The sequence below is a fragment of the Corythoichthys intestinalis genome, chromosome 6 (genome assembly GCF_030265065.1).
Source record: "Corythoichthys intestinalis isolate RoL2023-P3 chromosome 6, ASM3026506v1, whole genome shotgun sequence".
Lineage (NCBI taxonomy): Eukaryota > Metazoa > Chordata > Actinopteri > Syngnathiformes > Syngnathidae > Corythoichthys > Corythoichthys intestinalis.
Genome location: NC_080400.1, coordinates 13313160 through 13339199, shown reverse-complemented (window position 1 = coordinate 13339199; position 26040 = coordinate 13313160). Strand labels below are relative to the sequence as shown.

Genomic DNA, 26040 nt, shown 5'->3' with positions numbered 1-26040 from the left:
TATTAAAAATAATGTTTTCTCATTTCCGCAGTGGGGCGGAAGCAGAGCTCAGAATACTGACAGGTCAATTACTCGCACACTGCCTCTCGCGCACCTCGCCACCATCCAAAATGGCACTTGTCACCCGGTAAATCTCTGCTCATCCCTCAGCGCCGCTGGCCACGTGTTCCTAAGATGAATGGGTCCCGTTATGAACCCGCCACCTCAACCAGATTAGAAACAATCTACCCGGCGAGAATCTGATCAAACGGCCGCATTAAATCCAGAGGACGGAGCAGTGGGGCTCGGCGTGCGGCGGGCATCGTGGGCAATGTCGTTCAAAGTTAATGGCAGGAATGATTTAGCGACTTATTATCATGCATATTTGTGCTAAACAATTCACATTTTTCATTAGAGGCCGCCCTCAGAGGGGGTGCTAATAGAGCCATTAGCCGTATGATGTATGGATGGCGCGAATGTGACCTCCTGTCTCTCATGTCAGTGCCACCGTCGTGCTGGATAATGAAGAAATACAAACAAATCATATCACCGCGCGCGCACACACATGGTAAAAACGCCAGTGGATGATGGGTGGGCATCAACACAAATGAGTTGGCTAAAGGTACCCCTGAGGGTAGTGAACCAGACTGTGCCAGTTATTCATGATAATCACTTCCTTATACACGGGGCCGGCCCAGGCCATTTGAGGGCCCTAAGCAAAATAATGCCAAGGGGCCCATATTTTTGGCCAACCATTTCGTCACAGTGTACTGTGAAACCCATACATGCATTCCAACACATACGTCCATATTTTGTATATTAATCATATTTTGTTGCACTGCATACTTCAAACTTCTCACCCCAAATGACATGTAATGACAAGAAAATGGATGTTTGCATGGATGAACGGCAATACGCGCCACATTATTCGCGATGCTCTATCAACAACGTATAAAATGAGGTTGCCAGATTGGGGGCCCCCTAGTGGTCAGGGGCCCTAAGCAGCTGCATAGTCTGTGTATAGGCTGGGCCGGCCTTGCTTATACAGGATAAAAAATGGTAATAATCCAAAACATGGACAAAAGTCAAAGTTACGTACACAACTGGCCGATTTAATGGAATGGAAATAGAAATTGCATTTTTTTTCATGCGCCAGCTTATAAGGACGGAAAATGGCGTCAAAGTTTTAAGGATCGTTGTGAGGATTCGCTGTGACAGAGTGGATACGAGAGCCCACTATTTATAATTGTTTCAGTGTCCAAAAGACATATTTATACATCTTTTACGTTTTTTTTTGTTTTGTTTTTGTTTTTCAACAAGAGACATCTTTGGGTTCTGATTTAATTTAGCTCCAAAGCACAAAGCTGAAAATCCATTTTAAAGCAATAAAACTGGCCACTGGATGGCAGTAGCGCATTTGGTAAGACCCACAACCCTACTCAACGGCAACGAACGGCTGGGCCGCATGGCGCCGACGGAAGACGACCGAATGGAGAACAACCTAGAGGACACCCGGGATCCCAGGCGCTGGACGACCGAGCAGAACGACCGGGACCACCAGTGCAGCGACGATGCCGTTGAGTCTGTGCTGCTCGCCGAGGAGACCCAGCAGAGACTCAAAAAAATCCATCGTTATGAGACAGGCGGCGATGAGGGAAAAGTTTACCCGGCTGTCACGGCGACAACAGCTTAATCTCTCAGTTAGTTATGTGTAAATAAATTGTTACTTTGCTATCAAAAGCTCTATTTGTCTTGTTGTTTCTGTTATTTTGTAAAAGGAAAACATTATTTAGATGTTTGGGATGTAACTAAAGCAAAAAAAAAAAAAAAAACTTAAAGTCAAAGTTATGTTTGAAATGTATGCTTTCATAAAAAGCTCAATTTTCTGTTTTTTCATCAGAAACTGGAAAATTGCTCAAACTAAGCTATTTTCTAATGCTGATTTCTAAAGAATGGAAAAAGATATGAAATTACCTTTTTCCTGCTGAAAGAAGAGAGTCTAATCTTTCTTTTGGGTTGGGTTGGGTTCCATGTTTATATAGCAATAGAACAGAATTTTCTCTAGGCCTTGCAAAATCAGTCAAAATCCAGTAAAGTGGCCGGGAGCGAAGGGGGTTGCACCGGTGAAAATGGCTGGGAGTGAATGACTTAATCTATGCTTCCTCTCTAAAGGACCATCCTGGGAAATAAAAACTTAGCCACCAGCGCCAGCCATGACTTCCCTCCGTACAGAACAATAAAATAAATAGAGACCTTTCATCTGACGAAAATCACTCCGAGGGAAATCTGTGTGAGTGCTGGCTAATGGTCAGCGAGTTTTAATCACTCTCAAAACTTGACTTCTCAATCCATCTTCGCGGAGTCTCGGCGGACACCAGAGAAGCAAGCCCGTATAGCCTATAAGCTTGGAGCAGGCTTTGCAGCGGACAGTGTTGGAGTTAGAACTGAAATAGATAGTGGTCAATCTCACTGAGGGACCAAGTTGCAGATAGGGCTAAAGCGAGAAGAGTTATCACCACTGGTCATAACAATGACACACAGGTTCTGTAGGCCTTGAGGGAGGCAGGTTAGCAGGTTTTCTCTTAGCTTCGTAGCTGTGTTGACGACAGTTCCACTACAACAGTTGGCAAGTAGGTTGCTGCTGGAGATACGGTCTCTTGGAGGAAAGGTGTGGGGGGTAAATGGACCTGTCACCATGACGGAATGTGAACAACACACATAAGCCTTCATGTGGTGAGGCGAGATGGCCTTGGTCCTCAGAATAGCCTGACAATTACTTTTAGGTCTGTTGTGGGATGGTTTTTGAACAACACTGAATGTTTTAAATAATAATTTGCAGTTTCAACATGTATTTACAGGCACATAGTGCTATTCTATTTATGATGAATGTGAACACTCCCCTCATCAGTGATTCATGCTACCACCACTTTGCTTTGTAAAAATAAAGATTATGACAACATATATATATATAAAAAAAAAAATCCCGACAGAAAAGTCTTTAACATGCTCTGTCAAGCACAAAAGGCACTATAGATACCGCGATGAATCACTTTTATTCTCAATGAGTAGAACCTTGCACAATAGATATAACCACAAGAAATAATCCAAGGAATCCCTCCTCCCCCAAAATACTGCTTATGACCATAAATTTGTCTCACAGCAAGATGTTTTTTTTATTATTTGTTCCTCATGCTGACCACACGCCATTTCAACCCTAATATATGTATATACATATTCTTTTTTATATATATATTAGAGCTGAAACGAATACTCGAGCAACTTGAGTAACTCGAGTTTAAAAACTGATCCGAGTAATTTTATTTACATCAAGGAATCGTTTAATTTTGCCAGCCCTAAGCATCATGTTTTGCCTGGACTACTTTTAATGCGGGACAACACGCTGACGTCACGTGCGTAGAGGAAGAAGCAATTAAAAAAAAAAAAGAAAAAAACCTACCGCAACTGACAGCCCCTACAAACTACGCCGACATTGCTAAAAACTACGCCCGCATGATGCTAGTTAGGTAGCAGGTAGCGTCCGATGCGTATCATAGGTATAGCATGCATTTAGGACTAGATGCGAAATGACAGACTCGACTGCGTCTGGGCAGCGTTAGTAAACAGCCGCCATCTTTAAGCAGTAGACTTCTCATTGCTAATAAATATAACGTTACTGTCACTCGCTTACGCAAATTTAGCCCTTCGGAGGGCTAGGTTTCTATTGATTATGACCACTGTCGATGCGTGGCTAACGTGTCTTACATACAGGCTTATTTAATCTGTAAAAACATAGTGCTGTGGAGTGATGAGGGTGTAAAATTAAAACATAATAAAGCTAACTGTCAGTTTTAGCTCAGTAGTCATTGCTGAATAAATGTGCTCCAATAGTATCATACATTTGAATACTGCAAAAACTCAAAATCCTACCAGTACTTACAGTTTAGACTAACTTAAAACTTAACTAAAACTTAAAAATAGCTTGACACAAATGGAAATTAAATTGAAACACGTGCGAAAAACACGTAGCTTTCAAGTGATGTGTGTTACCAAGCGTAATTACATTTTTAGGTAAGAAATATGTTTGTTTTTTTTTTTTAATAATATCTAGAAGTTTTTGGAGTGAAAGCAGTGAAATTTTTTTCTTGTCACATCTTAGATGCAATTGTTGGCTGTTTTCAACAATGCACATCGAAAATAAAGACATTGATTGACTGAAAATGGTTCAATATTGGATCAAATGTATTTTTTTCTCATGTATATTTATAATTGCTCTTTACCTTAAAAAAAAAAAAAAAGTTTTATCTGATTACTCGGTTAATCGATAGAATTTTCAGTCGATTACTCGATTACTAAAATATTCGAAAGCTGCAGCCCATATATATATATGTATGTATATGTATATATACACACATATATAGATATAAATATATATACATATACACACACACACACACATATATATATATATATATATATATATATATATATATATATATATATATATCAGGGGTCGCGTTAACCGAATATTTTCCGTCGTTGACCGATTTTTTTAAAACGGTGACGGAAAAAACTGAAGTCCATCCGTCATTTTGACCGGTTGCAATTCACACCCCAGACCACAGGGTGGCGAGTGAGCATATTAATTAGCTATTGTCTCTCTTAATGCATGACGTCGTTGGCCTTACTCTGAAAAATGTCAAGGCAACTGAGTGTCCGAAGTTTCTTCAAAAAGCCCCAAAACGACGATGGTGTTGATAAAAGAGGTGAAAAAACAGGGACTGCACAAGCGGGCACGCGATTCAAGTCCATGCACACCAGGAGGAAAGTGTGAGACTACATTCAGGCCACCTACTGGGGCCAGTCAGCTGTTTTTGTCACTGCGGAGAAAAAGTTACATATTCATCTGCTTGATGTGTGATGGCACGGTGTGGATTCTCTGTTAAGCTTGTTCGGACAGAATATTTATTTAAAATGAATGAAAACTAAATACTATTGAATATGTTGAAGCGGTATGCAATGTTAAGAGTCTTGTTAACTGTAGGCGCACTATCCTATTCCCCTCACTATCCACTCGCGGGGGCCTGCGCTTGTCAGTGATGTTCCTTATTCTCGCTACATGATTATACAACTTTAACATTTGTTAATAATACGCTCTGTGTGTAGTATCATCCATCGCTTTTCCTTTTTAAATGGGCACTTATAAGCGAACGCAAGATGTAACAACGGGAACATTTTTAAACAGGCATTTCACGGGAGAGCATTTCGACTCTTTGGCCAATCATATAGCGAGAGCGAGTGGATAGTGAGGGGACCGCGCGCGGCTCTTAAGTGTCTCTGTCACGTGACTGTCGTAGCCGGTGTAGGTTCACTATCCTCTTCCCCTCACTATCCACTCGCTCTCGCTATATAAGCTATATAATTGGCCGAGGAAATGCCTGTTTAAAAATGTTCCCGTTGTTACTTCTTGCGTTCGCTTAAAAGTGCCCATTTAAAAAGGAAAAGCGATGGATGATATTCCACGCAGAGCGTATTATTAACAAATGTTAAAGTTGTATAAACATATAGCGAGAATAAGGAACGTCACTGACAAGCGCAGGTCCCCGCGAGTGGATAGTGAGGGGAATAGGATAGTGCACCTACACCGGTAACGCGCTCGGCCAAATGGACACACAAGTACGGAAGGTGAATTATGCCAAACAAAGGGTCACCACAATGTCATTATCATCATTTTAAAAATTTAAGTGACGGGTAAAAATAGATTATGACCAGATTTTTCTGACCCGGTCAGTCAAAATGACAGACAACGAAAAAGTCTAGCGCAACCTCTGATATATACTGTATATCAGTGTTGTTGGATGCACATATTAGCATTAGCTGTGTTTTTCTGAAGGAGGTGAAGCTAAAACGGAGATCATGATTTTTATTACAACTTTTCTGTACTTGTTTTTTGGGATTGTGAAATTTAATTCCCTTTGAATTTAGCAAAGGTGTATCATGAAGACATACCTCGAAACTTAACAGGCGCAACAACTATCTGCCTTGCAGATTAAAATAGAAACTACTGTGTTACATTAACTAATTTACTTGCATATCTACGAGAGCCAGAAAACATGTGAACTTAACCAACATGCCAACTTACGAAAATGGCAAGGTACAAGCATGAGCCTGTAACATAAGCAATGGCAATTGACAGCCGAGAGCATCGGTGACTGATTCAGTTCAAGAACAACCACAAAGGTACAATTATATGAGTGACTTTTCAGGAGCAGGAAAAAACACATGTTGGGAAAATCCCCTGCATCCAAGTACATTACAACAATCTGATGAAAGCATATTTGACTGACTGCAATGTTCTTCAAGGATTGTCTGGTCACGCTCATAGGAGCTGTCGTGCTTCAGCAAAAGTAAAACTTTCCTCAAAACTCATTTGGACTTCAGAAAACGTCATTATTTTAAAGGTTTCGATTGAGGGGGAAAAAAGGTTTGTTTTAGTTTCATCTTCTGTTGATGCTAAGAATGTTAGCATTTACTTCTTTACTGCTGAAGATTTGAAGCGCTGCCTTTATTCAACTATCGAAATATGAAGCTAAGTTAATCACGAATATTACGCGACCATAGATGAATTGTAACATGCATAATTTCCACAAATTTCGGTAAATTTCTGCAATGTAGTTAATAGTAATATTCTTATTTTTGCTTAACAAAGGACCTATTTTTCAAAAGCTTAGAACTAATCTTACCACAAGCTCTTGGTAAATCCTAAAAATGATCATCAAAACCTGACACCACTCATATTCAACAGCATAGGCAGAACACACTTATCACCTATTAGCGTAATTTTCAGAATTTAAGCCTCTTCTTTTTTTCCCTCATTTTATTTGTTGATTTATTTGGGTTAATAGATAACACTTCGACAGCGACGTCACAAGACTGCCATAAGACCGTCATAATAATGACATGACACTATCATGGGCATTAGTGAATGCTTGTGTCATCCAGCATATTATGTCACTAACTCCATGTATGTCCAGCTTGGATCTTTTACATCCATTCAAAAGTGAGATAATTTGCCGGGTAACACTAAAAAAACATCTGTTATAAAATGGGCTGTCAAAATTATCGCGTTAACGGGCGGTATTTTTTTTTTTTAATTAATCACGTTAAAATATTTAACGCAATTAACGCACATGCCCCGCTCAAACAGATTAAAATGATTAATCTCCGCTTGTTACTTGTTTTTGGGTGTTTGGCGCCCTCTGCTGGCGCTTGGGTCCAATCGAATTTATGGGTTAGTACCATGACTGAGCATGGAGTATTTATTGACATCAACAATGGCGAGCTACTTGTTTATTTTTTTATTAAAAATTTCACAAATTTTATTAAAACGAAAACATTAAGAGGGGTTTTAATATACAATTTCTAAAAATTGTACTAACATTTATCTTTTAAGAACTACAAGTCTTTCTATCCGTGGATCGCTTTAAGAGAATGTTAATAATGTTAATGCCATCTTGTTGATTTATTGTTATAATAAACGAATACAGTACTTATGTACCGTATGTTGAATGTATATATCTGTCTTGTGTCTTATCTTTCCATTTCAACAATAATTTACAGAAAAATATGGCATATTTTAGAGATGGTTTGAATTGCGGTTAATTACGATTAATTTTTAAGCTGTAATCAACTCGATTAAAAATTTTAATCGTTTGACAGCCCTAGTTATAAGTATTTATTAATGCCCGTGACGATGTAATGTCATAATTATGATTGTATAATGACAGTCTTATGACACAACTGTCATTACAGTGTTACCAAATACCATAACTTGCAATTAATTAAACAACTGGAACAGTAACTGAAAAAATAATTAGCACAGAACATGGATTTTGATTGTTAGTTACATCTCTAGCGCCGCAATGCATGCTAGGAGGCATGTTGGATGACAAAGGTGTTGACAGCAGGTGGCAGCAGAGGTTGCCGGTCTCCCCCAAGGGACCAGTGATGGCCAAATGAAGCTTCTTGAAGCAATGAAGCAATGCCTTCATAGTGGTTAATTTGGTTTTATGACGGTCGTATGATGTCGCTGTCAATTAAAGTGTTACTGGGTTTATATCTTTTGCTGTAAATATCCCATAATTCCGTGAGGACAGCTGCGGCTTTTAGTCCAGTGCGGCTTACCTATGAACAAATGCCGTTTTCGTGCAAAATTTGGTGGGTGGCGGCTTATAATTTAAACTGTAATAACTTTAACTGTTTGTTTTTAATTCTATTAATGGCCAGGCTCCATCTTATTTATCGGAAATTTTAACCTTCCGTAACTCTGGCAGGACTCTTTGTTCGACCGGCCAGCTTCTTTTACATGTTTCGTGGTCGAAACTTGAACGATGGGGAGGACAATCTTTTGCGGTTGCTGCCTCTAGGCTGTGGAATAGCCTTCCTCCTGAAATCCGCACCACAACGGATCTAGGTCTTTTTAAGTCTCGGTTAAAATCACACTTTTTTAGACTCGCCTTTTATATGGATTAGGATAGCCTGGTTTTATTTGCTTTAAGGTTTTTAATGTTTTTGGTTTTTATCGGTTTTATTGTTTTATTTTTTTGTTTCATTTCTTTTTTTCTTAATGTCATTGTTTAATACTTTCCTGCCTTTTATTTATTTTGAGTCATGTTTTGTTGTAAAGCACTTTGAGGGCCTTTCAGGTTTTGTAAAGGGCTATATAAATAAATTTGATTGATTGATTGATTGATTGATTGATTGATTGATTGATCGATTGATCGATTGATCGATCGATCGATCGATCGATCGATTGATTGATTGATAATCAGGTGTGCTTTATAGTGCGAAAATTATGGTACCTGTTTGTCTTAGATGCCTGCCTCAGGTTACTTACGTTTGGGAGTACCATCGCTGTGACTGCCCTGGCCGTTTAACTGTGGTTTTATTTTGAGAAGCTTCCAGTCAGTTGATCATCCCCTCCGCCCGCCGGCTGCCTCCTCTCCCAACGTGACGTACGCTGACTGATGCCGGGCGAGCAGACGTCGTGGCCGCCGCTGATTGGCCCCCCGAGGAAGGGCGCCAACTTCAAAAACTAGCCGCTGTCAACATTGTAGGAGGTCGCATTGACAGCATTTGTGCCGCGGTCCTCCTTGCCAGCTGTTTGTTCGCCATCCATCCACTTGTGCATTTGATCGCTAGCTAGTTACACTTCTGCTTTTTTTGGTGAGGTCTTTTGTGTTATTTCATTATTGGATCATTTTTTTGTTCACACTGTACATAGAAAGCACCGAAGCAGTAGGGGTAAGCTGCCATTTCTGATCAACCCGTTTTCTCCTGTTTTGTTTAGTGTAGAAGCCAGGGTAGTGGCTGTCTTTTTGTTCCTTCTTTTTTACGATCAGGGTTTAGTTAGCGGGTGGGGTTGAAGTATAGATTCATTTTGTATGTTTTTTTGGCCTGGGCTTAGCCTAAAGCCAGCTTCTTCCACATTTTGCATTCCTTGTTTATTGCGAGTTTGACTTGTGTAAATAAATTGTGTCTACTTGTACACGTGTGACTCGTTTTATGTTACGCCTTTAGCGAGCCGTCCGTGGGACGTAACAATCGCCTAAAATTACTTCTAAAGAAAAGATGATCAACTTCCTGTTCAATTTTGGGCATGGAAAACAAAAATGGGAATGTTTCTCCAAATATTTTTCTGAAGATCCAATCACTTGAGGAGTAGTGCGAAGTAGTGTGAGTTTCTGCAATCCTGTATAAGGTTTATTTAAAAAAATTTCCTTAGTGGGTCATAAAGAAGCAATTCTGTCATGCAGAGACTTGTTTGTGTGCAACACCACTCTATGGCCTTGTCAAAGCTTGTACGAATCAAACTTGCCCATCATCTTCACATGACAGCATATGTGAGTGCTCCGATCACACCTCGGGCCTACGCCTGCCGGGTGATAGATTCGAAAACTGGATATACAAACGCGCCAATACACAGTCGTAAACAACCCTCATAAAAAAAGGCGCGACAGGCAAAAATGTGTTTTGTCTCAGTTTCCGAGAGATATGATGGGTGTCAGCCTCGGGTGGGCATGAGTCAGCCGTCACATCCCGCAACAAAATGCATCACTCTTAGCAGTCTTTTCGCCGTACCTTCCTCGGTGGTCCGCGCAGTCTTGGATTCACTGTCCATGCCTTGGAACTCGTTGAAGTAAGGTCGGGCCTTGATCTCATACACGATGCCTTTCTTCAAAGATGACAGGACCACGCCGCGCTCCGACGGGACCTTGACATCCTGCGTCTGCCAGTGTCCTGGCGATGGCAGCCCAGACGTCTGCCTGTACAGGACTCGATAACCCTGGATGAATTGGGATTGGCGATCCACCTGAAGTAGGCAGAAGAGATGGGTTGCAGGAATGAGTAAAAAAAGGCATATTTTTTAAATTTATATTGAAGGTTTTGTTCCAATTTTGAAAAAAAATTTAGTGTCTTTTAGAGGTGCACGATAATTATCGGTCCGATAATTATCGGTCCGATAATAGGAATTATGACGTCATCCCAATAAATCCGATAACATAATATATTATCGGCCATATTAATAATATTTTTGGCACAGTGTTTGTTTCCACTCCTGTTTTACCAGTATCCAAAGTTTTGTTACTGTCTTTGTTTTGTTCATTATAATAATGTTCATGTCATCATGAAAATTCTGGTTCGGTCAAAAGCAAATCTAAGCTGAATCAACCACTAGTATTTTTTACCTACAGGTGTTCAAAAACTCAGGTGAATATACATTGAAAAATTATATATATATATTATCGGTTATCGTATCGGTATCGGCCTTGAGGAGCAGGAAGATATCGGTATCGGTTTCAAAAAATGGATATCGTGCACCCCTAGTGTCTTTTATTCCTTTATTGCACATGACACTCCTTTTAATTGATTAGCGCAAATAAGTAAATAGTGTTTGTAATTTAATCGTTCATGAAATATTGAGAGGTTTAACATATGTTTGTGATTTAATCCAGTGATCCCCAAACTTTTTTGCACCAGGGACCGATGTGATGCGGGCCTTTTTTTCACTAACCGGCAATGTGTGGCAGAAAAGTACAGTAAATATAAAATAACACGGCGGGGCTTAAAAAAAAAACAACAACATTAAGTGCAGGGAAAATGTCATTAACCATACGCTGAATCAACCTTCTTTTTAACAGCGGCCTCACTTAAAGCATGACGTCAAATATCTTTGGTCGCAGGCATAATGAGTTTCTTCTCCAATTGTGAAATGTTTCTCGGCTTTAACAATATGATTTGCCCCGATGTACGATGCTCTCAGTGCATTCACTTTTGTTGCCTTGTTTGCTAGCTTTTAGCCACATATTATGCAGAATGGACTTGGTTGTAGCCTCCTCTTCTGGCTCAGCAGTTAGCCTTTTCCCCGAAAAAAAAAGCTGTCCAAAGACGTCGGTTTTTCAGTCATTTTCGCTAATGTGCGGGCTTATTATTTCCGGGAACAAATCTGATGTGCCTACGTCATTATCGAGGACAAGCGTACATAAGCATAAAAAAAATCAATGCTGTTGCTAGCTCCAATGAATTTCAATGATGACATCCTATCCAGTTTTACTATTTAATCTATTGACTAATCAGAGCAAAACGACTGGAAGTACTCCGTCCGCCATTGCTGAGGTGTGCCGCCTGCAGCACACAGCCAACAGCAGCTAACATTACTGTTTATATTGACTGATGCAGGGCAAACGCCCCAGTAATGGCGACCACATACAGTGGGGAGAACAAGTATTTGATACACTGCCGATTTTGCTGGTTTTCCCACTTGCTAGCCATGTAGAGGTCTGTAATTTGTATCATAAGTTCTCCTCAACTGTGAGGGACGGAATCTAATACAAAAATCCAGAAAATCACATTGTATAATTTTTAAATAATAAATTTGTATTTAACTGCATGAAATAAGTATTTGATACATTACCAACTAGTAAATATTTCGGCTCTTAGTTCTTTTTTAAGAACCCCTCCTGTTCTCCACTCCTTACCGGAAGTAACAGCACCTGTTTGAACTTGTTACCTGTATAAAAGACACCTGTTCACATGCTAAGACAAACAAACTCCAACCTCTCTGCAATTGCCAAGACCAAAGAGCTGTGTAAGGACATCATGGATAAAAAAAAAAAACCTGCACAAGGCTGGAATGGGCTACAGGAAAATAAGCAAGCAGCTTGGTGAGAAGGTAACAACTGTTGGAGCGATTATTAGAAAATGGAAGTTCAAGTTGACGGTCAATCTGCCTCATTCTGGGGCTCCATGCAAGATCTCACCTCGTGGGGCATCACTGATCATGAGGAAGGTGAGGGATCAGCCCAGAACTACACGGCAGGACCTGGTCAATGACCTGAAGAGAGCTGGAACCACAGTCTCGAAGAAAACCATCGGAAACACATTACGCCGTCATGGATTAAAATACTACAGCGCACGCAAGGTCCCGCTGCTGAAGCCAGTGCATGTCCAGACACGTCTGAAGTTTGCCACTGACCATCTGGATGATCCAGAGGAGCAATGGGAGAAGGTCATGTGGTCGGATGAGACCAAAATTGAACTTTTTGGTCTAAACTCGGCTCGTCGTGTTTGGAGGAAAAAGAAGGATGAGTACAACCCCATGAACACCCTCCCAACCGTGAAACATGGAGGAGGAAACATCATTTTTTGGGGCTGCTTCTCTGCCAAGGGTACAGGACGACTGCACCGTATTGAGGGGAGGATGGATGGGGCTATGTATCGCCAGATCTTGGCTGACAACCTCCTTCCTTCAGTGAGAGCCCTGAAGATGGGTCGTAGCTGGGTCTTCATGCATGACAACGACCCAAAGCACACAGCCAAGGCAAGTAAAGAGTGGCTCCGTAAGACGCATCTTAAGGTCCTGGAGTGGTCTAGCCAGTCACCAGATCTGAACACGATAGAAAATCTATGGAGGGAGCTGAAAGTCCGTGTTGCCCGGCAGCAGCCCCGTAACCTGAAGGCTCTGGAGAAGATCTGCATGGAGGAGTGGGCCAAAATCCCTGCTGCAGTGTGTGCAAACCTTGTCAAGGACTACAGGAAACGTTTGGTATCTGTGATAGCAAACAAAAGTTTCTGTACCAAATATTAAGTTTGATTTTTGTGATGTATCAAATACTTATTTCATGCAATTAAATGCAAATTATTTAAAAATCATACAACGTGATTTTCTGGATTTTTGTATTAGATTCCGTCCCTCACAGTTGAAGAGAACTTATGATAGAAACTACAGACCTCTACATGCTTTGCAAGTGGCAAAACCAGCAAAATCGGCAGTGTATCAAATACTTGTTCTCCCCACTGTAGACAAATCTCTACTCGGATTAGACAATAGAGTAGACAGTAGAGCTGGGAATCTTTGGGCACCTAACGATTCGATTACGATTACGATTCAGAGGCTCCTATTCGATTATAAAACGATTATTGATGCACCCCCCTCCCTTTTTTTTTTTTAATAAAGTTTTGTACATTAGTTCCAAAATTGTTCAAAAATACTCTCAGGCTAAACCAAACTACTATTTCAGTATCAAGTTAACATATAGCAGTAAACAAATATACAAAAATAACATTAAATAAAAAAACTCCAGTCCCCATTCTGTGTCAGCAGCTTTAAACTACATTCAATCAATTTAATGTTGTGAATCAACCGTTAAAGTTGTTAAAATTGCTCCCGTTATTCCATAATTTCCCTTTTGTCTACTTTTGACATGTGAAAGTTTTAAAACTATTTTAAAGATAGATTCAAGTCAATATTTTACCGATTTAGGAGTAGTTTAGATAAAAAGTTAATTAGGTTTGCTTGGAAGGTTCGCTACAACAGCATTGCAGGGAAGTTTACTGCTTTAAGATGGCGGCCGTTTACTAACGCCCGCATCTAGCTTTTTGCAGATGTGCTGCTACCGCTACCGAGTCTACAATCCATCTAGTCCTATATAAATGATATCTACCGTAACATTATGTAGCTTAGCTGTACTTGTAGCAGCTTTTCGGCAGCAGTCAGGTATGTTGTTGTGTTTTTTTATCTCGTGGCATGAGTTGAGCTAGAGCCGTGAGTTGAGCGTTGGCATTACCCGAGGGGCCGGTTAATGAGAAGCAGGATGTTTAGCTACTCCCGCTCCGTTCCGTCCCGAAGACCGCGCGGCCCGCTGAGTGTGTTGTACTTCCGCTTTACTTGGCATATTTCAATAATCGGAATTTGGATGTTTGTGAATCGTTCTCGAATCTTCCACGGCCGAATCGCGAATAATCTAAGAATCGGAAATTTTGCACACCTCTAGTAGACAGGCATATTGATGTGTCAAGAGGCGGTCATTAACAAATAGTTTATCATTTCTCTGTACCCCGGAAGCAAATGCGCCACAGACCAGTACCAGTGCTCGGCCCGGTGGTTGAGGATCCCTGATTTAATTCACTGTGGTGTAAAACTTTTTCGTTTGTAACTGTATTGCATCTCAGTTTTGGCCATTCAATCAGTATGATCACACCTGGGAACTGCATAACATGTCCTCTAAGCATGGCCACATTATAAAGAGGACAAGTTTTTTTTTGTGGTAGTGCACTACCTCAGATTGCTTTCACGACACTTTAGAGGCCGTTACTAATTTAATGGGTGCTTTTATCACTGGCTACAGGTACGCTTAGTTTAATGAACGCCTTGACATTAACGCACGCCGGCTGCCTGAAGAGTTACCCCCGTTAGCCGTTTCATAACGCCACCTTGAAGGACGCATGTGTGTATTCGAAATACCAACCAGCACTGAACGACTGGGAATTTGACGGGGATGATAAGAGCAAACGTGTGCCATTAAATAAAGACAAGATGCCCCCCAAACCAAAAGTAACCCCCCCTCGCTCAATGCACTCGGGCAATGGCCACATCATTCATCGTAATGGCTTGTTAACTGTACAAGCAAAAGCCCAGCTTTCCAAACGACATATTAAACAGATGCTTTTTTTTCGCCAGAGTAAATCAGTGAAATGGGATCGGCTGACTTATTAATGGAATGTTTTGGGAATATAAAAGCTCTGAGCGGAGGTTGTCACTGTTTACTGAAGGTGTGCCACACACTGATTGATGAGGGTAGGTCGCGTTTTACGTTTCAATGGATGTCTTAGTCGTTAAAAAAAAAAAAAAAAAAAAACGCCTTCATTTTAAATTAGCTCCGCGAGTCCCGAGGTAAGACTTATTACTCGGGTAAATAAACATGTCAGCAGGAAAACTGCTAATGTGGCATGCGCGCACACACGTCAATAATAGATGCATATACTATATGTGCGTCGTGTTGACTTGAGTGATTTATACAATAATAATAAAAATAAAAAATCACTTGAGAGGAATTTGTAGCTGCTCGGTAATTTGTCTCATGCGACAGAATGCGCTGATGCCGTGAAATGTAAGCGTTTGTGCATACGGTGAAGAAAGGAAGATAGATGCGTCATATCATAGCAGGAAAAATACTGTTTACTAAACACTTTATTACCATAAACATTCATTTCTGTCAGAATGAAAATAGATCTTGGGTACTAAAATTAAGATTGAGCAACAACAAGATGTTTCTACATATATTTCTAATCGGTTCTACTGTAGGTTAAATGTGTACTTTACCACCTATTCATGTTCATTTACACTTATGAAGCAAACTATAAGAATACATATAAAAAAATACCTAAGATGACCTTATAAGCATGGTCTTGTGTCTAATGCACATTTATGTGTTAAAACGAGTACACTGAAGAATTGAAAAAAAAAGACAATATAATAAGAAAAAAATAGATATTTAAATGAGACCTTATGGATTTGTTAATTTTTTGTACCATTTTGCACTCAAATCGGAAATGAAAATAGGAAGAATGCGTCAATTCACACATTGATCTCTTGTTTGCACTGTAAAGACTTAACAACCAATATTTTTGCATTACAAGTGTTTAAGTACTTTTTGTAACTTATCCATATAGGTTCATACTATTAAACTTAGACTACTTTTAGAGCGTTAGGCATGGCTGACAAAATTTATTTAGTTGATCACATTGTAGAGCGCTGAAATCCCCCCAAATCATTATCCATTAATTCCTGTTTCTGGATCCTTAACCAACCAAAATTGTTTTTGCATTCTCTTTTTTAAACTCACCGTCCATGTGACTTGGATAGCCGTGGGACTCAAGACCACGGGGTTGTGCAAGCGAACGATGACCTCGCCGAGCTCTTTCTGAACGTGTCGGTGGTCCACACCTTGAGCCGGAGGACTGATGTCTGCGATATGAGAGAGATTGAGAACAGGGCTTGAACTGATGAAACCTGCAAACTTGCTAAATCCACTGAAATGCAAAGAAAACTGCTTTTGGAAAAGTTATACTGATAACACACACCCAAAAACATAGATTTTACACACGCATTAGGGCTACTGCATTAAACTTACTGTAACAAGGCACACATGTGAAACTGATTTGGATTCAAAATTGCGTATTTTTTCAATTATTTGAAAAATAACAGTTTACAAAAACAACTAGAGCTGGGAAAAATATCATCTGGTGATATATTGCAATTCTTTAAGTAATGATCCGAGTATTAATACTTTTTTTATCAGTATCGATACTTTTTTTTTAATATGCTGCGCCAACGCAACGCCGGCCACAAGCCGACAAACTAGAGATGTCCCGATCACTTTCTGTCCTGCTGCTTTTCTTGGTTTGCAGTGTTAACGATGAGTGACAGCTTTGATGTTGCCAGAGAAGCCTGGGAGCGCTATACTTGAAAGACGCCACATCGTTGAACAGACATCGAGATCTCATTTAGCTTACCAACTGGAGGTGTGAGACCCATTTTTCGAGTCTCCCATACTTTCAAGAAAGCACATTTATCAAGGTTTCATTGGCCATGAAGCCCACCGAACAGAGTTCTACGACTACGCCGGCACCTCGCGTTCAGAATTTGTCACATAATGTTCCCTGCCGCTGGGAACGCACTAGGCCTGAACGATATTGGAAAAAACTATTGCTGCGATTTTTTTTTGGGTTTGCGATATATTGCGATATTATATTGTGATATTAAAAAAAATGTATATACAGTGCCTTGCAAAAGGCACTGTATATACATTTTTCAGTTTTTTATTTGTTAAAAAAGTTTAAATTATCCAATAAATGTTGTTCCACTTCACGATTGTGTCCCACTTGTTGTTGATTCTTAACAAAAAAAATTAAATTTCATATCTTTATGTTTGAAGCCTGAAATGTGGCGAAAGGTTGCAAGATTCAAGAGGGCCGAATACTTTTGCAAGGCACTGTATATTTTTTTCAAGAAATTTTCACAAGATGACTTAAATAGCTGTTTGGAAAGACTTTAGATGACTGACCATCACCACAGTGTACAGTCATCCCTTGTTTTTCGCGGTTAATGGGGACCAGAACCCGCCGCGATAAGTGAAAAACCGCGAAGTAGCGCACCCCCCCATTTTTTTGGGTTTTTTTTGTGTGTGTGTGTGTGTGTGTGTGTTTTGTGCCCATGTATTTATTCAGGTTTAGCATTGGAAAGAGATACATATAAGACATGTTTTTTCTCACTTTTCCCCCCAAAGTAATTTTAAAAATATATATAAATAAATGGTTTTTAAGCACTTCAAATGTCATAATTATGAGAAGTTTTAAACATAACTGTCCAACCAAATTTTTTTTGAACAAGAATAAAGTACTGTAGCAGATAAATGCTTGGCTTTATTAAATGTTTCTGTTTATCTACTTTAGCTGTGACCGTTGAAGTGACATGTAGAAATTTCAAACTCCTCATGATCACTTCTGGCATTTAAATGTCTCCAACGTCCCCACAGTACACACATTCATTCCAGCGCGGCTTCCTTGCAACTGTTTAACAAGTTAAACGATGACTGACAGATGCCCGTGTGAAGTCTGCTTCTTTGGCCAGATCAAAGCCATTGTTGTGCAGCAGTGACTGAGAGGATCAAAAGGCTGGGAGAGGGAGGGTAGGAGGCTGTGCGCAGACCAGAAAGTGAGGCGTATGTGGATCAAAAAAAAGAAAAACTATCGCACGTGCTTGCGATGGGACTATCGCGCACACGCACATCGCGATGGCGATGTTTAAACGATATATCGTTCAGGCTTACAACGCACCCTTCAAGGAGTTTCAATCGGCACCTTTCAAACAAAATATCTCAAGCCTCGGGGGTCGTAGAACATTTTGGAAGATGTTTGAGTACTTGTGAGAAGTACCATATTTTATTTCCGCCTGATTGTAAACAACAACAACAAAAAAAAAGACCAAAACAAAAGGCATTAATTGGAAAATAATTCTGGTAATTTCCGGAATATAACGCGCACTTTTTTCCCCCAAAATCAACTTGTAAAATCATGGTGCGCATTATAAACCGGTACATGGATGAAAACAGAAATATATATACATATATATATATATATATATATATATACATACAGTATATAAAAAGCGATTTTTTTTTTTTTTTTATTGACACGGCCATGTTGTGTTGAATAAACGTATGCGGCGATCCATTGTCGACCATTACGGTACGTGACGTCACCATTTTGTTTCGGTAATACTTCACTCTGATCGGCCGAATGATTTCGTCTGAGTTCAATTCTGCTTTTTTCACTCTTCATAAAGCACAGTATTTAGTTTCTTGAACTCATTTGAGTCAACGTTTATTGCAGTTCCGCAACTCGGACCATAACAAACGTAACAACACAGACTTCCTGTGTCCGTCAACTATATCTGTCCCTCGGGAAACTCAAACCCAAATAACAATAGTTCCTATTGTAACTGTCGTGTCGACAGCGATGAGCTCTCACAGATTTCCGACTTACATTCTCACTTTCATTTTACCGTATCAGTCCATGGAGGAAACATTTATTCATCATGATGAAACGAGCAAGTTATACAGCAGCCTTTAAAAGAAAAGTCACATCTGTTTTGTTTTCTCCTGGATTCTGGTGAGTTCAAGAAGTTGTCAGATCATATTTTTACCGTACATATGGTCAGTTTACGGTAATGTTTTGAACTACCAATGTGCTATGCTTGTTTCACCAGTCAGTAAAATGACATTTCTGTATCTGTACACGAGCTCTGTTTTCTTCTATTCTTCTATTTAGTGGTGCTACAATTATGGTGCGCATTATGTATGGGTACAATAATTTTTCCTAGATTTTACAAGTAAATTTGGGGTGCGCGTTATACACGGGTGCGCCTTATATTCGGGAAATTATGGTAAATAAAATAGTATTTAAAAAAAAAAAATGAAATTAGAAAAAAATAATAATTGCATTCACGTGTATTATTCGGCCTTTCGGTTTTCAGCCAAGTGTTTCCAGTACTCGGTTTTCATTTTTGGACAAAAATGGCTTTCGGTACATCCCTAATTTTGAACCAATCAGAGCTAACTATCCATGCTGATCACATGTCAGTATGTTAGCCAACGGACAACTGAGTCCAGGGTGGTTTGCTGCGCGCACGTACACATCGATGCAGAACGTCACACTCAGTTGCCATCATATTTTCGGGATCAGAGCATTGTTCCGCCCCGTTCCGGCCCCAAATCTTTTACCGGAATGGCGTAACGGTCCTTTCCGGCCCACTTTCACCCCTGCTGCTATCGTCATGTCTGTGTTTAATTTACAGGCAACAACAACAACAAAAAAACATGAGTGATGAAGAATATTTTTTAACAGACACGAATCATAGCCAAAGCAATCATGCAGGACGGGCCAAACGCGGTTAACAAATAAATAAATAACGCCAACGTCAATAAACACGTCTATATATTATTCAGAACCCTCTACCTGCATGAAGATGACATTTAAATTGACTCTGCTTTTTATGAAGAGCACGCACTCGCTTTGACGGTATTTAGCCGAAAGGCTGATTATCATATCAATGTAATCAGGAGACTGCGGCCTGGCCGCTACTGTAATAAAATCTCCAACGAGCCAGGAGGTAGTCATTTCTCTCCCTTATATTCATTAACATACCGGCAACAGTCGTAACTCAGTTAGGCCGTCCAAAAGCAGACATACTTATTTTACATAATTGCTTAAGTGTAGGGAGTAATGAGGGCAGAGATGGAGGAGTTTGACCTCTGGAAAAGTTCTGCTGTATTTCAGTGCAAAGAGGATGATCAGTATCACATTTTGAAGTGCTGGTATGGGTGGGCTATATTGACCTTCCCCTATGAGACAGTTGACAGTGTTAAAATAACACTCTCCAGATTTGGGGGCCGTTTACATGGTGACTCCAGCGGTCGCGTTAACCGAATATTTTCCGTCGTTGACCGGTTTTTTAAAACGGTGACGGAAAAAACTGAAGTCCATCCGTCATTTTGACAGGTCGCAATTCACACCCCAGACCACAGGGTGGCGAGTGAGCATATTAATTAGCTATTGTCTCTCTTGATGCATGACGTCGTTGGCCTTACTCGGAAAAATGTCAAGGCAACTGAGTGTTTGCCTGGCACGGCCAGACTGTTCTCCCTGTATTTTTCAAACACTGACAGAAAAGTCTGGGACACAGCCTCTCGAGTAGGTACAAAATCAATTGACAAATCAGATTTGTTTATTTGCGTGACGTGTTCTTCACGAGCAACGTCACTCTTGCGCGCCGAAAGTCGTCTCTACAACACGGATGGCGAACGGGAGAGCCGAGAATATGCTCCAATCCGCGGTAAATTCAGTTTTAAATGAGCTAAAACACATCGACACGAGACATTGACAACAGTCTGTCTCGCGCTAGCCATGTTGAATAAACTCCGTTCTCCTTGTATGTTTACTTCCGCGCGCAAGTCCCTCGTCCTGCCCTCGTCGCTTTGCTAATGGCACGCCTGCCCGTCACTGATTGGTGCACTCCCCTGTCTGTTTGCCTCTTGTTAAGCTTGTTCGGACAGAATATTAATTAAAAATGAATGAAAACTAAATACTATTGAATATGTCATTATTATCATTTTAAAAATGTAAGTGACGGGTAAAAACAGATTATGACCGGATTTTTATGACACTGTCAGTCAAAATGACAGACAACGAAAAAGTCTAGCGCAACCTCTGGGTGACTCTCTGAGAATACGAAAAATTTCAAATTTGCATTTACATGGGCCCGTCACCATTCGAACAATGTTGAAATTCAGCATGAAAATGATGTAGTATTCATGCCAGGCCCTAGGGGGCAGTGCAGATTACAAGGTGACAGCGAATCATGCACTTTGACCCCAACAATCGACGCAATGGCATTTTTCTTTTGTTCAAAAAGGCACAAAAATGGGAACATTCAACATATTTGATGTAAAAATATTATTAAAACAGTAAATTAAAGCCGACATTCTGCCATATTTGCTGGTTTTAATGTAGCACCACTGCGCACGCCCAATGTGACGTGTACGAGTGCTGACGTTATCGGCGCGGTCTCGCGCCGCGGGAGCTTTTGGTATTCATACGGAGCAAGCCCCTCTCAAACCCCCGCAATCGAATTCTTCCACTTTGGAGGCAGGATTCAGAATTTTTCGACACCATATGCACGTGAGGCAATTCTGCTACTCAGTCATTGCGTCTTTGTGTCGCAGAGTCGCCATGTAAACTGCCCCTAGAACTCGTGATGACAAAATACCTTGTGTTCTGACGGGCTCCGACATGGGACTCGGATCGCTCACGCCCTGGCTGTTGACCGCTCGGACCATGAACAGGTAGATAGTGTTGGGGCGTAGACCCTTGACGGTGAACTGGGTGGTCTTCACGTGATCTGCGACTGTTTGCCAGCTGTTGCTCACTGACTGGCTGTATTGGGTGACAAGAAGTGTGTCAGTCGGTGTTTAAGAAAAGGATCTGACAGGTTTTCCCAAACGTATCTAATAAGGTAAAGGATGACACAAACCTGAAGGCTTCGATGACAAAGGAACTGACGGGCGACGCGCCAACCAGCCCGGCTTGCCAGGATAGAGAAACGCTGTTCTTGGTGACATCGGTAACCTGAGGTTTGGAAGGCGGTCCTGGGAGCTCGTCGTCATTGTGGTTCTTTGTAAGAGCTATGCCGCCAGCCTCTGCATTACATGACGCCATTTATTTCACTTAGGTTTGATTTTTGATATTAGGATCAGGGGTTGAATTGCAGTTGGTATCGGCATTTCTTGAGGGTATGGTTACGGTGAGTTATTCTAATGCAGTGGTTGTTAACCTTGCTAAAAGTACTGAACCCCACATTTTTCACATGTGGATTCACCGAACCCTTAGAATTAGATAATAAAGCATTTTTTTTTTTCAAAATTCAAAACTGATGTATCTAAGCTAGTAGGCTAATAATTTAGTAAATATCCATTCAAAATTCTTCTCTTCTTTTGTACAACATGTTTTATAAACAGGTCAAAATTTGAGACCACACTGCCTATTGGTCTGTTGTATCCCCCTCATACCAAGTGTGCGTCAGCCTTCCACTGAGCAAACCAGTTCCTCCTCCCATTAGATCAAGGACTGGCAGTTAAAATGAATGGATTAAGCCTGTAAATTGGGAGCAATGCAGTCCAGAACCTGGTCTAAGAAGCTACTTTGCCAAGATTTAATCAGCGTACGAAAATAGGACTTTGCATTTCTTTACCATCGCTGAACCCCTTAGACTTACTCACCAACTGAACCCAGGTTAAGAACCACTGGTCTAATTTAAGGGTTTTGCTTGCAAACTAGGTTGGCGTTACTAACAAGGTTCAGGTTCAGTATCAGGAATTTGAGGAAAACAATTACTGTCCATTTTTTAGGTAAGGTAAGGTCAGTCCATCACACACCGACTAACTGACAATGACCGAACTATTGTGCTCCAGGTTTTAAACTTAGGTGGACCCCAAAGCTAGACCAACATAACAGCAGTCAATCAAATATGCTATGTCATATCACATGAGGGTTTACATTACATTTCTTGATACAGAGTGAGGTATAGCAATACCAGTTTTCATAGTTACATTGTTTTTTCTTTAAAAACTTAAATTGCCATGTAGTGTAAATGCACGCTGACAAAGATGAAAATCTCCAGGGTCATAAAGTACCTTTAACTTCGAGGAAGGCACTCCACGACGTCTCTCCGCTGGAGCTTGTGGCCACGCATGTGTAGATCCCAGAGTCAGAGAGCTTTAATACAACAGACAACATTTTGCGTCATTGAACTCAAAAATGTATAATCCTTACAGTGGGGCAAACAAGTATTTAGTCAACCATTAGTTGTGCAAGTTCTCCCACTTGAAAATATTAGAGAGGCCTGTAATTAGCCACGTTTACATGCTGACTTTTATTCATACCGATTCAAATCATTCCGAATGGAAATTTCACATCAGCTGTTTACATGTCACTTCATCTATTCCGATCCAGCGTTTACATGTGACTGCCTTTATTCCGAAAGGACGTTTGACAACTGCCGTCTGACATGCGCAAATTAATCAAAACAAAGCGTCACGTAGCAAAACATGGAGATCGATCGTCAGATCAGCTGCTGTTTTAACTTTTCGAGTGGAAACAAAACTTCAGAATGATACGCCGTTCATTTAAAAAGTTGTGTGGGTGCGCTGTGCGTGTGCTTGGAAGCCATGTTGCAAGTGACGTTACTTACGTCACCAAGTGACGTCACCACGTCAGTACGGAGCATGCGCAGAAAGAACGCAACCAGACACCATTCCGCTTCCCTGTTTACATGATATAATTTTACTTCTAATCGGTTTGGGAAAAGGAATATTCCACCCCTGTGAATCGGAATGAAATTCCATTCGGTTTGGGCCTGTTCATTCCGAATGAGGTGTTTATATGGAACACATTTATTCGGTTTGAACAAATATTCCGAATGTAATTGGAATATTTGGCTCCATGTAAACGTGGCAACTGTCAACATGGGTAAACCTTAACCATGAGAGAAAGAATGTGGAAAAAAAAACAAAATCACATTGTTTGATTTTTAAAGAATTTATTTGCAAATCATGGTGGAAAATAAGTACTTGGTCAATAACAAAAGTTCATCTCAATACTTTGTTATGTACCCTTTGTTGGCAATAACGGAGGCCAAACGTTTTCTGTAACTCTTCACAAGCTTTTCACACACTGTTGCTGGTATTTTGGCCCATTCCTCTATGCAGATCTCCTCTAGAGCAGTGATTTTTTTGGGGCTGTCGTTGGGCAACACGGACTTTCAACTCCCTTCACAGATTTTCTATGGGGTTGAGATCTGGGGACTGGCTAGGCCACTCCAGGACCTTGAAATGCTTCTTACGAAGCCACTCCTTTGTTACCCTAGCTGTATGTTTAGGATCATTGTCATGCTGAAAGACCCAGCCACGTCTCATCTTCAATGCCCTTGCTGACGGAAGGAGATTTTCACTCAAAATCTCTCGATGCATGGCCCAAGTCATTCTTTCCTTTACACAGATCAGTCATCCTGGTCCCTTATGTCTTCCATTTTCTAACAACTACTCCCACAGTTGATTTCTTTACACCAAGCGTTTTACCTATTGCAGAGTCAGTCTTCCCAGCCTGGTGCAGGTCTTCAATTTTGTCTCTGGTGTCCTTCGACAGCTCTTTGGTCTTGGCCATAGTGGAGTTTGGAGTGTGACTGACTGAGGTTGCGGACAGCTGTCTTTTATACCGATAATAAGTTCAAACAGGTGCCATTAAAACAGGTAACAAGCAGAGCCTCGTTAGACCTCGTTAGAAGAAGTCAGACCTCTTTGACAGCCAGAAATCTTGCTTGTTTGTAGGTGACCAAATACTTCTTTTCCACTCTAATTAGGAAATAAATTCTTTAAAAATACAACAATGTGATTTTCTGTTTTTTTTCACATTCTGTCTCTCATTGTTGAGGTTTACCCATGTTGACAATTACACGCCTCTCTAATCTTTTCAAGTAGGAGAAATTGCGCAATTGGTGGTTGACTAAATACTTATTTGCCCCACTGTATATTTCATCTCCATGGCTTCACGCAACACTAATGGGAAGCTGTTCTCTGAAACATGTTGAAATCACTCGTGTCCCAATGCCGTAAAAGCGTTGGCGGTGACTTTTACGAGCTACCCTTGCCTTCCGAGTGCTGACGCTAATTTCCTAATGAATTTCATTTCCTACTCAGCACCCTTCCATCACATCCCCAGCTTTCCCCTCCACATTTCACTGCCATCCCGCCGACCATAACAAAGCTAATTAATTTAGGGTGGGCCGCAGAAGCCTCCTGGACCGACGACAGCTGGCTATTCTGTTGGTCCTTCCATCCCTTCTCAGAGCTTTGTTTTGCTTCTGTGTGTGTTCCTTCCATTCATTCAATAACATGTCAGTGGTCGTCAGCTCTGTCAAGCGTAACAGATATTCCACTGAGACCTCACAGTGCGGAGACGAAGATGCGAGCCCTTTAAATTTAATCTACTCTAAATGTTAGTGCGTGTGGACATGTGCACGTGTGTATGTGCATACATGTGCTGTGTATCCTCCAGATGGATTCCATCCAAGCTTGAGTCCTGTTAGAGCTGTCGGTCCAGTCAGTAATACAATCAAACTATTAAGGCCAAAAATCAATGCGGCCAATTCATCTTTTTAAGACTTTTTCATGTCAATCAACTCGATGGCTTGTGTAAAAGTGTGTGTGTAAAAAGTAAAAGCGTAGCGCGATTACATACCGGCCAGACCATTGGGTACACCAGGTTAGTCTTAGTTTTTAACACTTTTAAGCAAGCGTATGAATGTAATTCACCTTTTAAAAAAATAACTATGTAAATTATATTTTATTGTACTTTGGTGTTAAAATTATTTAAACAAATGTTAGTATTGTATATCATTATCATCCATTCATTTTTTTCTGATTGCCATTTTTATTAGAAATGTTTAATCATTTAATAGAACAATTGTAATTATTACAGATTTTTGTCATTTTAATACATTCATACTATGGAAACAATTTATTGTACAATTTATTTATTATACAATTTCTATAAAATATGCCATATTTTTCTGTAAATTATTGTTGGAATGGAAAGACAAGACGGTTATAT

General features: G+C 40.4%; 1 protein-coding gene across 6 annotated transcripts in view; it reads right to left on the bottom strand.

Annotated features, from left to right (window-relative positions):
- Window positions 1-26040, bottom strand: part of LOC130917051 (roundabout homolog 2-like) — a 796933-nt gene that overhangs the window by 91090 nt on the left and 679803 nt on the right. For all 6 annotated transcript variants that reach the window (XM_057838104.1, XM_057838107.1, XM_057838108.1 and 3 more), the window contains exons 11-15: window positions 23067-23148; window positions 21908-22073; window positions 21644-21810; window positions 16161-16282; window positions 10117-10348 (exon numbers count right to left, since the gene is read on the bottom strand). In XM_057838104.1, the coding sequence (XP_057694087.1) occupies window positions 10117-10348; window positions 16161-16282; window positions 21644-21810; window positions 21908-22073; window positions 23067-23148 (769 nt within the window). The remainder of the gene's footprint in view (window positions 1-10116; window positions 10349-16160; window positions 16283-21643; window positions 21811-21907; window positions 22074-23066; window positions 23149-26040) is intronic.